The 16,197-nt window shown below is 41.2% G+C and overlaps 1 protein-coding gene across 6 annotated transcripts in view; it reads right to left on the minus strand.

The window, feature by feature from the left end:
* The window catches only part of plekha5 (pleckstrin homology domain containing, family A member 5), a 73,664-nt gene extending 58,039 nt beyond the window's left edge, over positions 1 to 15,625 (minus strand). For all 6 annotated transcript variants that reach the window (XM_035665156.1, XM_035665164.1, XM_035665155.1 and 3 more), the window contains exons 1-3: positions 15,464 to 15,625; positions 15,284 to 15,360; positions 13,747 to 13,804 (exon numbers count right to left, since the gene is read on the minus strand). In XM_035665156.1, coding sequence (XP_035521049.1) covers positions 13,747 to 13,804; positions 15,284 to 15,360; positions 15,464 to 15,555 — 227 coding nt within the window. In that variant the 5' untranslated portion in view covers positions 15,556 to 15,625. The remainder of the gene's footprint in view (positions 1 to 13,746; positions 13,805 to 15,283; positions 15,361 to 15,463) is intronic.
* Between the last annotated feature and the right edge of the window lie 572 nt (positions 15,626 to 16,197).

The following is a 16,197-nucleotide window of genomic DNA, read 5'->3' on the forward strand; positions in this document are numbered from 1 at the left end:
GACTTTGAAGGGCAAACAGGTTTTGAGTGGTTAGACTTTGTGCCATCTGGACCATCTACAACATTTAAATACTTTTAGGATTAGACTTAGACTTAGACTTAGACAGACTTTATTTGTCATTTGGATTTGCATCAAAATGAAATTACATTACAATGGCACATAGCACAACAGGAATAACAACAATAAACAATAAAGTAAATAGTAAAAAAAATCAATCTGAATTCTGCATTATTTAAACATTACTGGGGACTTAAAGATGTAAGACCCATCTGCCAAATCTATAACACTTCGTATCAGGTACTGTCCTGGCTACATTTCTAAAATCATAGAAAAAATGAAGACATATGTTTTGGAGAACGCTGCCATTTTGATTGTAGGTAGGGTAAAGAGAAATTTAAGCTTGGCAGTGAGCCAGCTTCAACTGTGCTTTAGTTCTTGGCAAAGAGCAAACTTCTTGTGTACACATTTGCACTGTCACACTGCATGACTAATGAGCTTCCCTCCTCCATAAATAAACAATGAAAACAAATAGGCAGAGAGACGAACGCAACAGCTCAGAAGATCTTACAGTCCACTTATGACTCGTTGCAAATCACTACACAGAAACTTCCTATGGATCTGGGGAAGGTTTCAGATTCTTTCGACAAACAGATGCAAGTGTGTGGCATCAAGGACCAGGGTTCGAATTCATCAAGCATTTCAAAATCACTGCTAGAAACCATACACATCAAGTTTAACTAGGACTAAAAATACTCAATAAATACGGAGGCTTCCTACACATACTCTCACCAAGGAGTAGAAGCTTTCCTTTGAGACCAAATGACATCACAGAACTGAGCCAAATGAAATGAAAGATGACGTCTTGTATATCATTTGGAGTAATTACACTGTGGACACATTCAAAAGACTGGCTGTTAGATGATTTAATGCTGAAAGAAAACACAGATAATATAGCCTTGACTGTGGGTGTATGATATACTGTATGTGTGTATCTACATCTACTATAGTACCACAGCGAAACACACTAGTTAAATCCACAACCACCAAGCAAGCAAAAGAACCCAAGACAGAAGTGTTCAAACAGAGAGACAAGGACTGCATATTTGTATCACACTACACAAATACACAATGAGGGCTGAAATGTCAGTACCTGGGACATTCCAATTTGGGCATTTTTGCTTTAAAAAGGACTAAAACGATTGATTGGTTGTCAAAACTTTTCCAGAGAGAATGCAGCATGCTCACTTGTTTTTAACATCCAAGAAAAACTCTATTATATCTGCACTCTTAACACGCAGTGAGTTGCACCGATTCCTCCCTGTGCACAGTGACGTGAAGCCTATTTCATGTTAGTGCAAACAGCATAGGCAAATTCATATCATGGCTTGTCTCTCTACCATTGTGACATTTATTACAGTTTCTTTTCTCCACCCCTGCACACACACACACACACACACACCATACCACCCACACACTCCATAAGGGCCATCATCAGTCCAGTGGCAGGCAGTAATAAAGCCGTCACACAGGGATGACATCTTGAAATGGTCTCTGTTAAATCCCACTGCCTTACACAGGAAGCACAGAGGCAGAGACATCGCAAATCATAGCATCACAGTCAAAGATGAGGGTGCATTTATCTGAACCACCAGCAGAGGTCTTGGAGTGAAAAACAGTGGGCTGCCTCTCATCCAGAGAGGAGGAGGGATGCCTGCACACATCCGTTTGTGAATAGCAGCACAGAGGTGGGAAAGCTGCATTTATCCTTGGGCACGTAGTGCGGATATTTGAACCAGAGATATTCATCCCTACTGCTGCACAGACATATTGCAGAGGGCTGACAGCTGATTAGACTGATGGATCACTATGTGGTGCAACCATTACTACAGTTGTGAAGCCACTGTCAGCTCACTCCACTGTGGCCTCGTCTCTCACACGCTCACACATCCTCCAACTGAAACTGAAAGCTGCACAGAGCTGATATGTTGTATGAAAGGGGGGACAGATTGATTTTATTGCACCTACTCCTTAAATGTAACCTATGGCGTTTTTAACCAGTAGTGGCAAGGTAGAGTGACACTTTGATGAGTTGGTCCCCGTATTGTTTGTGTCCCGAGGTGTCCCGCCATTATTTGCACAAGCACAAGCATGGGGTAAAGGGATACACATTCCCCTGACTGCAGGTGATGGTGGTAAATGATGTGTTGTAAAAGGTCGAATCGCATCATAAAAGAGAAAAGACAGAAAAAAGAATGTAAACGATGCAGGATTCAAACTTTTTAAAGCAAACTGTGTGCAAACGTTGTAGGTAGGAAGGTAACTAGGAATTGAATATGAAGAGAATATAAAGAAATATTTAAAAGTGTTAAATATGTTCCGTCTCACTTAAGCGAGTGGATTCTGACAAGGAAGGCTAGATAGACAAACTGTTTCTTCAAATAATGGTTCTCCTACCAAAACAAGCTCAAAACAACAGAGGCTACATACCATTCTGACAAACATCCAAAGTGAGAGTTTTGTCTCCGACTATGTAGATTACCCAGGCGTGCTATTTTCTTCAACTATCTGTGAATCACCTGACCTCAAACAGACGGCTAGGACTCCGGGAAGCAGGAAGCACGCAGTGCCTCCAAAACACCAATTTAGATGAAGGGATGCGCATTTAGCAGTTTGTTTTTTCCAGGGTTTTGTGTTTGCAGGACAAACAGCTTGTGCTCACTTGTAATGAGGGACAACAATTTTAGTGACTCTGACTACACTATGGCACATTCTTCTTACGGTAACTCTAGTGATGGCATTAAGCTGGTGAGAAATACACATGTACAATATCAATCACAGCAGGTATAGGCTATTTAATGAGAGACTTGGCACGGAGTTCAAATATTTATTCAAGCAGGGACAGCCAGATCCTAGGACAGAGCGTGGGAGAGCACTCCGACAACCGTTGAGCAATAAATGCAGTGTATTATCCAATCACTGCCACTGTCCATGCATCCCTCTCTGTCCCCAGAAACAGAACCGAATCCCCAACAATTAGCTCGCCATGCATACTACACAGATAACAGGATGTAGATTTATTATCAAGTAAGTTTTAAATATCTCTCTCTAATCTGACGGGTACTAACACACCAGAGAACTTGGTGCTATTTGGAGCAGTCCTGATGACCTGGTACTATTTATATCTGTCAAGTGGCCCATCTAGCAGCAGAATTTACAGTGCACTCAAGTCATGATGGGCCTCACACTAAACCGCATGCACACAGACACACAAGAGGCCCAATAAGTGGTTGTAAAAGGCAGTTTCACTTTGGGTTGATGTTTGTTGGGAAAGACTATGGAAGTCCTTTACACAGTTATGATATTACATAAGGACTTTTTAGATGAATGGCTTCTACGAGTGCCAGCACTGGACATGGAGACCAGCGCATCTAATCTTTCCTAGAAGTGATTAGAGATAAGGTAAGGGTTATTAAATCTACATACAGGGCAGCCAGCCACTTATTCCTAATTATTAACACTCACTGTGGTTCTCATGAGCAAGAAAACATCAAAATGCTGACAGCTAAGGAGCCAGCTAAGGAGTCACTGAGCTCAAGCGACCAGGAGAAGAATTGCGAGAGGATTAGAAACTTAAAGAAAAGTCAGAAAGAAACAATGTCCTGCTGACAGCATACATTATGTCTAGCCTGAACAACATGTGCCAGGAAGAGACAATTGTGGGACATGTGAGGTATGCAGGGGGAACAGTGTGGCTGACACTGTTGCCAGGAGAGAGAAGGGAGGGAGTAAGCCAAAGCCACAGGACCAGTAGGTACAATATTAATCCCTCCACTGCTGCTGCTAAATTGAAAACTTGGCAGCAACCTGTACATCGGTAGCGCACTACACCCTTTATTCAACCCTGTGGAAGAGTGTGAAAAGAAGACACTCTACAGTATTTTAGTGGCCCCTTTTTCTGAAGGTGTGATCACTGTGTAGCCGCTGAAAAGAGGAAAGTACCGAAAGTGTTTTTGGACGTGGATAAAGACAAATTCAGCGGGTGAATTTGTCTTTATCCTTAATTTGTTTCAGGAAACAGTTCGCTGTTCCAAAGCCCTCTGTGGACATTTTAACATGGTGCTCCAAGAGCTCACAGCTGTAGAACATTTAAGCAGAGTGACGGCTTCCAAACGCTCCCTAATCATCACAGACCATCTGGAAAACAACTGGGCCGTGCACTGTCCACTGGACTGAGGTAGGCAGACAAGAGAAACAGAGGGAGAATGGAAAAGATAGTGGGAGTAGAGTTAGGCTTTGCCATGGCATGATATGGGAGCTGTACCATTTTAAGAGCTTAAGAGATAGTCATAGCCTTGATCACAGAACAGACATTATGGAACCAAAGTAAAGGGATTTCATTAGAAAATACAAGTTTGGACTTGCATATCCACTGATCAGCTCCTGTTTTGATTCTTCAGCACCTCACCTATGAGCACAGCAATGGTTGCAAGTTCAAACGTTAAGCAATATTGAGTTTTTCAACTAAACAGGCCCTTTAGAAGCAGTCAGCCAGGTTGGGTGGGTATTTAGAACAGAGAACCACCAGGATACTGGAGTCTCAAACACGGCTTAAGATCATATCGTGCAAATACATTCTCACATGTGATTCTCTGACTTCACATTTTTTTCTTCTTTCCAACTATATGTCTAAAAAAATAAAGGTACATCTATTAATAGCTGACCAACAGTGTGACCCCTATGAAGGCAGCTGTCCCTAGATTCAGCCTGGTACAACATCAGCAAACGACGGCTCATTGCAGATTACTACAGGGATTACTCAAATTCAACAGCTCTATCAGCATTAAATCAAAGACGCTACACAACTAAGAGGCTTTAGGACCAAAGAATTACTGTAGGCTCGATGTTCCCCTACTGAACATGGAGGTAGACCTACATTCAATCCAATATATTCTATACCAATTACATGCATATTCTCAAGGACTTGAACAGTGATTTAAGAAAAAGTGTATTTTAAATAATTAATTAGGAATAATTAAAAGGATGACAGAGTCAACCAGGCTCGTGCGCACTCTGACAGCCGTAAGACGACCCAAAAAAAAATCATCTCGACCACGGAGCCAGCCATCACCTTCTTATGGATGGCAACTGGGACCACTGCAGACAAAGAGTCTCTTCAGCGTAAGCAGCCACGCCTAAAATGCATTTGCAGCACTGCTTGCTCACTGTCTTATACTGCTTAATTAGAAGGGAAGGAGTCCTTCTATATTCTGTGTAATTCAAGAGGTGATGCTACTATTGCATTTGGAGAAAGAAAGGTACCTAGTATGTGAATCAGAGGAGAAATATGACAGAACATGAGTAGGTTCTGACATTCTTTTAATATCGTTATTATTTAGTTAGGTTTGTCAGTTTTTGGTTGTGTTTATAGATATTTATTTTATTTTTGGATATGTATATATCCTTGTAATTCCACTTTTGTAATCTAATTGACAACCCTGATGATGGTCACCTGGTAGGAGTGTGTAGTGGAGGGCTGTAACACGTATGTTATTATTACTTGAACGTTGAGATTTCTGTATTCTTGCAACAAACAACATATAAAGTTGTGGGAAAAAAAAAATCTACCACACCATTAGTTTCCAATCCTGAGAAAAGAATCCTTACCACAGGATAAAAAGAGCACACACAATGTGAAAACAACGAGTGCATCACGAAACTCTGGGACGGGTAGCCAAGAATATTATGAACAACAGCAGAGGATATCTCGGCCTGATGTGGATTTTCACTGAGAAACCGTCTTAATCAGCACCTGGGGCAGTCCCAGACATCAGAGGATCTCTTACACATATGTTCACACACAGAGCATCCAGTGCTAGCCAGATGGCAGGGACCCCACAGAGGCTGGAACGCGTGAGAGCAGTGTGAACAGCTCAGTCTGCCTAGTTGACTGCTCTGTCTCCCAGTCAGCACCCAGCCTCAGAATAAAGAGTTATGGGGCTAGAGACGGGGGTGATGTACAGCAGATCCAGGTCCACTGGTTACCCTCTTAAATCACATTACACACACAAGTGAGCTGCACAAGTACCGAGCACTGACAGAGTTAGTGAGTCAGCAGCCACAGCCATCAGAGCCTCCCCCTGCCAAGGGGGTGAGTAAACACTCTCTGAGCTTTACAGTTTGAATAAGGCATTGTCCCTGGCGTGCCATTTGTAAATGTTAGCCATGTGTATGGGACCGAACGTCTTACTTCTTTACAAACATACCATGAGATATTGCATATGGTCTTCAGGATTATTAAGATCATCAGGATTATTCATTCAATACTGAAGACACATTATCTATTTTTACATTCAATCAGTGTATAATAATAATGGATTAGGCAGGACACAAGGCTGAGTGGTATTTTTCTTGAGAGTGCATTATTCCCAATCAGACAATGGCAATTTCCCAAAGACAAAATGTAACTTTAAACTGTCATTTATCTTTTAAAGTTTGTTTATAGTCAGCCTAGAAGTTTGCGTGTTGTTTTTGTGCCTGTGTTCATTTTCTACAGGCGCTCAGGTTTCCACCAACCAGCAAGACACACCGGTTGGATGAACTGGAAACTAATTTGCCGACAGGTGTGAATGAGCTTGTCTGTCTTTGACAGTTGAGCTGTTCAGTGTGCACCCTGCCTCTCACCCAGTGTGTGCAGGGATTGGCTGTAGCTCCAGTGAAACAAATGAAAGAAACAGGCTCTACTTGTTGCATTTATAATAAATCTTTTGAAGTATTTCAAGGTGCTACCAGCCAGGACACACACACTGAGGAAGGCAGAGCCAGAGACATCGATGTGTGGACTGCTGCTACTGATTTAATTGAAAGAAAATGCAAAAAGAACATTTATGAGCGTTGCCCCAGCAACCCTGCACAGGATAAGGTTCACTGGATTTGATTAGGTCTGAGGTTACTTTCAGCACAGGGAGTTAACTGGGAACATAAAATGATTAATAGAATTTTTACAGTATAGTCACAGTGTTTGTTGAACAGAGTCAAATATACAGTTTTACATATGTGGGCAGCTAATCAAAGTATTTTCTATGTCCATAGCATAAAAATGATTGATTCCTACACAGAAACAGTTACATCACACTGAAGGTTAACTTAGAGAACACTTTTGATGGGTTAAAACTCTCTTCAGGGAGTACCTGATTTGATGCACCAGAGCAGGCACTAACTACAAAGTCAATATTTCACCTGATTGAGTTTAATGAGCATACATTTGGAAGCCAAAATTGTGATCATTTATTAAAGGATTAAATACACAGTCCTATATTGCATTTAATTTAATTCCAAATCCAAAAATTCTCTCACACTCTAACTACCAGGAACGGATTTCTCAGGGTTACACAGGTCTGCTATAAGCTCAGTTAGAAACGTATTCATATTCACTGAAGAGAAGGGGGAGCCTTTAAAGTCTGCCATAGCTGTGTGTCTGACAGTCATGGAGGGTTCATAGGGACTCCCATCGTGTTTGCCCTGAAAGATCTCAACTCTCAACTCTTAATGACATTCCAGGTAAAGCGACAGACAAAGTCACTGCAAACCCGCGTAGGCAGAAATGAGAATCAATGTGAGCTCACCCCTCAGATTGTCCCCTAGCAGTGGGGATTCTAACTCACTTCAGCTGATGTCACTCATGAAAATGAAAACAAATCCCCCATGCTTGAAGTCTGTGACATGCTAATCCATTCTTCAGATCTCAGATAAGATGCCTCATTTTACTGATGCCCTTAAGTGTCAGTGTCTGAAGTGTCTGGAACTTGAGAGATTAAACTTAGAAAGAGAAGAGGCAAGACAAGAACAGAAATACTGGTTTGGACAAAAGGCATAAAAAATGACACTTGGAATTTAACTATTTGAATGCTAGCAGAAGCTACCATTAAGCATACTGAAAGTGCAGTGTATTTTGAATTATGCTAGGTTTAGAGGCAAACAGTCTCCATGATTAAATGTATAACCATGTTCTCATCTGACTGGGAGTAATATGGCAAACAACTGTATTCGCTAAAATGTTTCTTTAAAGTGGCTATAATCAATATTTTTATAATAACAATGAATCAAATGATGTGTAGTCTTAAAGAGGTTGCTTGTAACAACGAACCCACAGAGAATTATCATCCGACTCTGCAGTTCCCCTTAGCTCGATGGAGCGTTCCAGTGTCTTTGATTTTACGGTTTTGGTTCACTGCTCTCATATCATGAGATATCATCATTTTCTGTGGAAGCACACAGCTATTTTCAGTCAAAAAGCACACTACTGTATACTATCTTCCCAGCACCAAACAGCAACGTTAACAAATAGCTGGTGAACATAGTGGAGCATTTAACAGCAAAAGAGCCAGATATTTCCCTCAGTAGTTGTTGGAGACCAAAAACAGAGCTAAAAGACACCGAATATTGCACTTTGTCAGGTGAGCAGGAAACACATCTCGTCACAATCTGCTTGTGCTATCGCATTACAGGGTCACTATGACAAGCAGTTAGGTAGGTTATCATCAAACCACAAGGTCATCAAGGAAGAGGACTTGATTATTTATCTTTAAGTGACAATCCCCACAACTGAATATCGATCCACATCACAGTAACCCGATACTCCCACGTTCAAAAGTGCAGTTGGCCAGTGTACGGGCCTCCAAAGCACAAAACAGCTAAAGAGAGATCCACTAGAGAAATTTTTGTCATGATTGGACACATTTCAATTGACATGCTTTCCTCTGTTCTGATAAATGATTCAGCAGTAGAAGTGAACAGTCTAATGAAAGTGGTGGATGCAGAGCACACAGTACAATATTTATATTTTATGTTGCACTTGGTACTGATGAGGACTCTGAGGCAGCAAATTGCCCTCAAAAGACAGTGGCAAAATGTCGCCAGATGAAACATTTATAACTGGACAGCAATCGAGCAAGACTCTTTGTCTATAGCACTGCGAGGGTCAGCCGTTTGAGACCCCGACTTTACTTAGTACTGACTCATTAGTCTCAAAACAAGATGTCAGCTATCTCATTGTGTAACCCACTGCAATTAGCCTTCAGCAGTTAGTCCCCCCCCCCTAATTTTCCAGACAGAATAAGAAGAGACAAGAGTAGCGAAGAGAGGGAAGTGGCAGGAGATCAGCACCTGTCTATTCATAAATGTAATTGCTGTAAACACTCCCTGCATCCACGAGACAACAAACTCATAATTAGGGCCATCCCTCTCCAACTAAAATATTAAGCATTTTGTACCAGTCAAACTGACTTCACCCCGTCTATCCGCACACACACGTCTAAAAGCTCGTCAAGAATCCTCATTAGCAGACAGAGACAGACAAACATTCCCACAAATCGTTGGTTCAATTGGCCCAATCATGTCCTCCCGTCTTGTTCAAAATGAGGCTTAAGTTAAAATGTGGGATTATGTGCTACAGAGATAAAATGGAAAACACAAATCTGCCAGATGGCACGGTCTCATCAAAACGCTGTTTACGTCACAAACAAAAACAGACTGAACAGATACTGCACTCGGGGTGGCTGTAGAATTTACTAGTAGACCCAAGAGAGGGATACAGAGGAAATGTCATGAAAATAAATTGTCCAATGGCGTGTCTCTGCATACAGTGTGCTGCACAGAGTGAATGTAGCATACAGTACTTTGCATGTGCAGCATCAGAGAGCCCAGCTGCGGATCTTTGCACAGAAGTGTAGTTCGCTCACAGATAAGTCTCTAGCTCCCAGCTCTCGACACAGGGTACAAAGTAACAGACAGGTAATCTAAAGGAGAAAGGGCCTACTCTAGGCACTGCTCTTACTCTGATGTGTGTATTATTGTTTCAGCTCTTGGTGGACCAAAGTAGCAGAATGGCTGGATGGAGTTGAGTGTTCTCTGATTTATCGCCAAGTTCAGCAGTTGAAGCCAGGGCCAAAAGCCACTGGCTTAAATACTTGAATGTATTAGGACTAATGGGTGGGTGCTATTGACCAGCGACTCTCTCCTAAATGAGGCACAGCAGATGGGAAGATACAGTGATACTGTGTGTGTCATTAGTAAAACAAACAAGCACATTTGAAAAGAAAAACAGTTAAGAGGTCCAGTGTGTAGGATTTCGGCGGAGCTGCAGATCGCAACTCCCTCGCTTCACCGTCCTCTTCCAAGTGCGAAGGAGAAACTATGGGCGCCACCGAACCGCCCCCTATCTAGAGCCAGTGTCGAGTTTGTCCCTCTGGTCTAGAAACATGGCGGTTCAACATGACGCCACGACTCCACGGAAGGCGACCCGCGGTGTCTGTAGATATAAAAGGTTCATTCTAAGGTAACAAAAACACAACAGTTCCTACATTCAGGTGACTGTGAATAACCCATACACTCAGAAGAGACTGCTCAGTCTGAGGAGAGCAGTAAGCCATGACTGATTCAATTAACATCTGCACTGACCTTCACTCATTCAAAACTCACAGTACCATAAAATAATCAAATCCTGTGATGGGTCAGGCCTCTAATCCACACTATCACACCAACAATCTGCACCTTCCATCGTCCCAAACACATCCCGTCGGAGGACAGCCTACGTCAGCACAATCTGCTCCTTGATGCTCACACTGTGTAACCCGATGGTAGCAGCCAAGCCACACAGCCAGCATGTGAATTGGCCAGATCCTTTTGCAGGCTCAAAAAAGACTTGAGTCAGATATTAATCAGTGATCCAGAGTCTGAAAACAAGAGGAGGGGGCTGTTTTTTGGTTGAAACTACTTGCGCCTTGTTTATGTACATTAAAAAATCAAAAATACAGACCTGAACTTGCTACATTTAACAATACTAAATTGATAACAAAGTAATGATACTATAAAGCATAAGGCACTGACTTATCCAGCTGTCATCGGGCTAATAGTTTTGGTACGTTTTCAGAGGCTTTTATTGGCAGCCTCACACAAAGCCTCAAAATGCCCCAAGTACTGTCCAAGACAGTTATCACATAAACCTGTCAACAAGTCTCTGTGTCAAAACAATGAGTCACCATGAAATGATCAGGCATGGTTTTACATAGTCCAATTACTCAAGTTTAAATACATCTAAGATACATCTTAAGACTGACAAATTGATCATGTGCCTTGATTTATCAGTGCACACAGCCAGCTTAATGACACGAATCATCAGTGGTGAGCCTATAACTAGAACTAAAGAATAACTAAAAGCTCTTATCGAGTAAGACAACAAAGAGGAACCTCTTGGGTCAGTCCCAGTAAACAGTCTGGGAAAATGTGTCTTACTAAAACAGTCCAAACAAGCCAGATGTGTCAGCCTCAGTGACATGTAGGCTAATTATCTCCACTTCACCAAAACAATCTGCATCTACTAGTATTTTCTGGAGGCCCCCAAAGGAACTGCATATAACATTTTTCATGCTGACAATATCAAACAAATTTACATATTTAATTTGGAGCTCACACTTGGTGTATGCAGTGTTGAAAAATAAATGACATTATAGGTAAGAGAAATGTAGCACTGATGAGTGGTAGAGGGGAAAGAGAGGTGAGAGAGGACTGACAGAAACCATAATTGGAGAGAGGGCAAGGTAATCTGGTAAACTGCAATGGGAATTTTTGGGGTGGACACAAATCAAAAGTCCCCTACACAAAGGTCAAAACAAGGAGATCTGCTGGGGCTGTTTCTCTGTGGCTCAGCTCAGCCAGCTGAACACATGCAGTTTATTTATTCTGACTATTACTTGTAATTACAGGTGACGAAAATATTCAAATGAGATTTCAAAATTATAGGCTGTTTCTCTTTTGCTGAGCGGTGGCACATCAGCTAATACGTGATTATTGTAAATTATCTATTTAGTTTGTCACATAATCAATAGGCTTCCTATTGCTACTAAGAGGATGACTGAGGCAGACATTAAATCTGTAATCACACAATATTAGATTAGATTAAAATATAAATATCAACAGTGGAGAACTAGAAAATAATAAATAGTTCATAATACATAATATATTTCTCATTCAAGTAAAAAAAAATTATGTTCTGAAAAAATTCAATCATCTGAACTGTAACTTAAAATTCAGTTAAAAACTATTTATTTCTATATATGTAGAGAGAGAGAGAGAGAGAGTGAGGGAGAGAGGGAGAGATGACAACAGTCTACTACATTATCTTAATATTCTCCTAATCCTCAGTTAAACCTTGTGTTGTGTACAGCAGGTTTATCTTGTATTTCACATGCAGTGACCTCTACTGACAGCTAAGTAACTTGTAGAAGACACAGCAACTGGGTTTAGCCTAAAACAAAGCTGCAAGTTCATCTGCAGCTTCCAAGGACACAAAACTTAAATTCACATTACTTCATGAATGCAGTGTTAGACTTGTCTTAAAACTCAAAATGTGTCTAAAATGCAGTCTGCATGCTTTGTAGTGGACAACGTGGTCAGTTTGTGACTTGTTTTACAAAGTACATCACCATGTCATTGAACTGTGCCAGAGTCACAGTGATCAACTAATGAATGTGGTGGCCAAGTCTGTATTTCACTGAGAAGCTGTGATAAAATACTGGAATATAAAATTACTGCCTTTCAGTCAGACTGCCTGGCAACCTGCCACATGAAGCGCTTCAAATTCACGAGGAAGTCAAAGACGGAGAGGGGATTCAGTGAGGATAATAAGGCATAATATCTTAAATGCGTAGCCTGTGTGTTGCAGTGTCTTCAATCATACAGAGGCACTTTTGTATTTTGGCAGGGAAATGTATCTGCAAAATATCTACCTGCTGTTCGAGAGGAGTATTTCATTAGAATGTAGAAATAACAAAATATTTCAACTCATATCCTCGGATTAAAAAACATTGCGAGGACAGAATCCGTGCTGACTGAATGATTTCCTTTCATTAGTCACATGCACCAGGCTACCACGGAGGAGAGACAGAGGAAAATGTGAAATATAATGCAGTTCAACAACTGCATAACATGGCCAACTATGCAATTCATGTAGATGCTCGGCTTCAAAACAGAGAGGCACAAACTGAACAAACCAAAGTGTTTTAGTGGACATGGATGATATATCGCATTTCCTCCTGCCCACACACCACAAACAAATGAGCAAACTGGGGGTATGATGTTCAAACAAAATCAATGGAAGGAGACTTTAAATAAGACATCTTTAATACCGTAGGCTGGCACAGTACCTCAGAAATATGTTCCAGCATCTACTTAAGACAAGTGTCATTTTAAACTGTGAGCAGACCACACAAACAGGGAGGATTACTGTTTTTTTGACAGTTTAATAACTGTCAGAAAAAAGGACAACTCATTATACTTTGGCTTAACTCTCCAAGTGGGCTCAGCTCTGAGCAGGGTAAGTCTGAATAAATAAAGACAGCAACCACGCTTTGCCCATGTTTGTCTAGTATTTGCACAATGTTCCTGTGTAATCATTAACTTTTTGCGATTGGCTTCTGCAGCACAGAAAAAGGGAGTAAAGGTTCCAAATTTATGGCCGTGCAATATTGACTTCGAATACACAGCATGTTTTTTGTAGGAATTGTGCATCATTTGAATAAGCTTTTCATTCATTTGAGGTGATAAAACCGGCAATAAGTATATTCCTGTTTATAATTAAGGCATGCTACAATGGGGAAGTGCTCTGAATTCACATGACGTGTTTAGATATTGTATGCAGTTTCTGGGGATATGATGGGTGTGTGTCTTGTGGAAGGAGGGTGTAAAACTCACTTTATAAAGCAGCGCGCGCCTTCGAAAGTATAGCCTTCTTCCCATCCAGTGGGTAGGTCTGTGAAAAAAGGGGGAGGAGGACAAAAAACACGTGAACACAAACTGGTGGAACAAACAGATGTTCTGTGTATTAAATTAACTAGAGCTATGCATTCCCAGCTGTCAATTCATACAGCGCTACAACAATGAGTCAATTAAACTATTTGTCAACTAAAAGACATAAATCAGCAGTTATTTTGAATATCAATACATCATTTCTGCCAACTACTACTGTTTCCATCATCTCAAATGTCAGGATTTACTGCGACTTTATATAATCCTCAATGAACGGGGAAATTAAGCATATTTGTAAACTTCACTTTTAGGGCTGCAACTATTATTTTCATTATCACTTAATCTTTTGATTATTTTCTTGATCAACTGGTTGATTATTTGATCTTTAAAATGGCAGAAAATAGTAACAACTACACATCACAGTGTCCTAAAGGTAAATATAACATATTTACATTGCTTTTGTCTGACCATCCAGTCCGAAACCCAAAGATATTCAATTTACTATCACATACGCCCAATAAAAGCAGAAAACCAGTATCATTTGACATTTTTTACTGATGAATCACTTATCAAACTGTATCTGACAATGAATTTTCTGGCAATCAAGGCATTTGACAACTCCATTAATCAGCTAATTGTTTCAGCTCTAAGTATTTGGGCTATAGGACATTCTGATTGGTATTTTGCACAATTTTTGACATTTAACAAACAAAATAGATGAATTGATAATATTAATAACGGTTAGTTGAAGCCCTACTTAAACGCATAGTTAGTGGCATGGCACCGCCACCTAGTAAAACACACACTGCAAGGAGCTCATTTTAATATGTAACACACACTGCGTTTAAGATTGGTTAAGAGCTTTTTTTGAAGTGGTGGTGTAGAGGAAGCTAATTTTGTAGGTTTACAGCTCACCTTTACTAGCTCTCCAGCCTGCAGCAGCTGTTGCTGTATACCTGTCTAAACTGGATATCACTGTCTCTGTTAACTGGTCAATGTAACATCAAGTGCACGTGTCAGACAGGCGGTGTGTGGTACACAGTTTATCCAAAATAAAATGCCTCTGATATTGACTGATTTATAAGCTGGTGACTTGAAAGTCGTCGTTTTTTTTTTTTTTTGGTTGTTGTTTGTTTTTTTACAAGTTCGCTGGTAGCAAAGGTCCACTCGTCCAACTCCACCGACAGCGGGGCACGAGAGGGCTCACTTTCCACAGCACGAGCGACAAAAGCCCACTCACTCATGCATTAAGAAACACAGCATGGGTGTCTCTCTCTCTCTCTCTGTCTCTCTCTCTCTCTCTGTCTCTCTCTCTCTCTCTCTCTCAGACACAGAGAGACACACAGAGAGAGAGAGAGAGAGAGAGAGAGAGAGAGTGTGGGAAGTATCGGTTTTGGCAAAAAAAAAAAACAGCTCGTGACGACGCGCGAGACACGTTATAAACACAAGAGACAAACTTGACAGCCGTCAGGTGACATCTTACCTGGAGTTTTCCTGTGTCCAGTTATTACTGCTTCGCCACTCACTGGATGCAGCCAGGTTGTACTCTTGGCTTCTTCGCTGTTGGGAGAAGAGAAAATCATTCATTATTACACGGCGACTTCCTTCGAATCGGAAACGGACCGAAATGACTTGAGGCTTTTTCTCTGAAGGGGATAATTACTTAATGAAGAAGACGCGTCCATCCCGAGTAACCCCATAACTCCAGGAAGAAGGGAGACAAGAAATCCACTCGGGTTGTAGATCCGCCGCCATGTCTGGCACTACTGTATGACAATCGCGCGGCTCCGCTCTCGCAGGCAGCGCGTACACGGAAACCTTGGCAACGGCGGATGGCTCAGAGGAGGGCAGGGGGGCGGGCAGGTACCCTCAGTCCATCTGTCTGCGAGATCATTTGATTGACAGACAAATACCTGTTAAATATCTTAATTGGTGGACGTTTTATTCTTCTTTGTGTGGGATATTGCTATAAGAATGCCTTTATAACTTGTTTTTCTCTGCTTTTTGTTTGTTATTGTTGCCTTTTGCACAGCTGTGGATGCACATTGTTTTCAGCACAGACACCTCTCAGTGGGGGGCAGGGAGGGATTAACCTGTCAGGAGGCCCCCAGGGCAAAATTGATCTGCTGGGCCCCCTATATGCCCTTTTTCACAACATAAAAGTAGATAGTAGAATAACATTAAGGATGGTTCCTTTATTCAACTGTCCCTGTAAGACACAACATTGTAGTGAGACAGTATGCTTGTTACAGGAACCCTGAACAGGAAGATTTGTGATCCTTTTGTGACATGTCAAAATGTCTTTAATAAAAAAAAAAGGCCTATTAACTTCCTTGTTCCTTGCGCTCTCTGGCAGTGCGTACAGTTTTTTGCTGGAGTGCAATGTCTGTGTGGTAA

This window comes from Morone saxatilis, unplaced genomic scaffold, assembly GCF_004916995.1.
Source record: "Morone saxatilis isolate NCDOM2014 unplaced genomic scaffold, NCSU_SB_2.0 Contig2, whole genome shotgun sequence".
Lineage (NCBI taxonomy): Eukaryota > Metazoa > Chordata > Actinopteri > Moronidae > Morone > Morone saxatilis.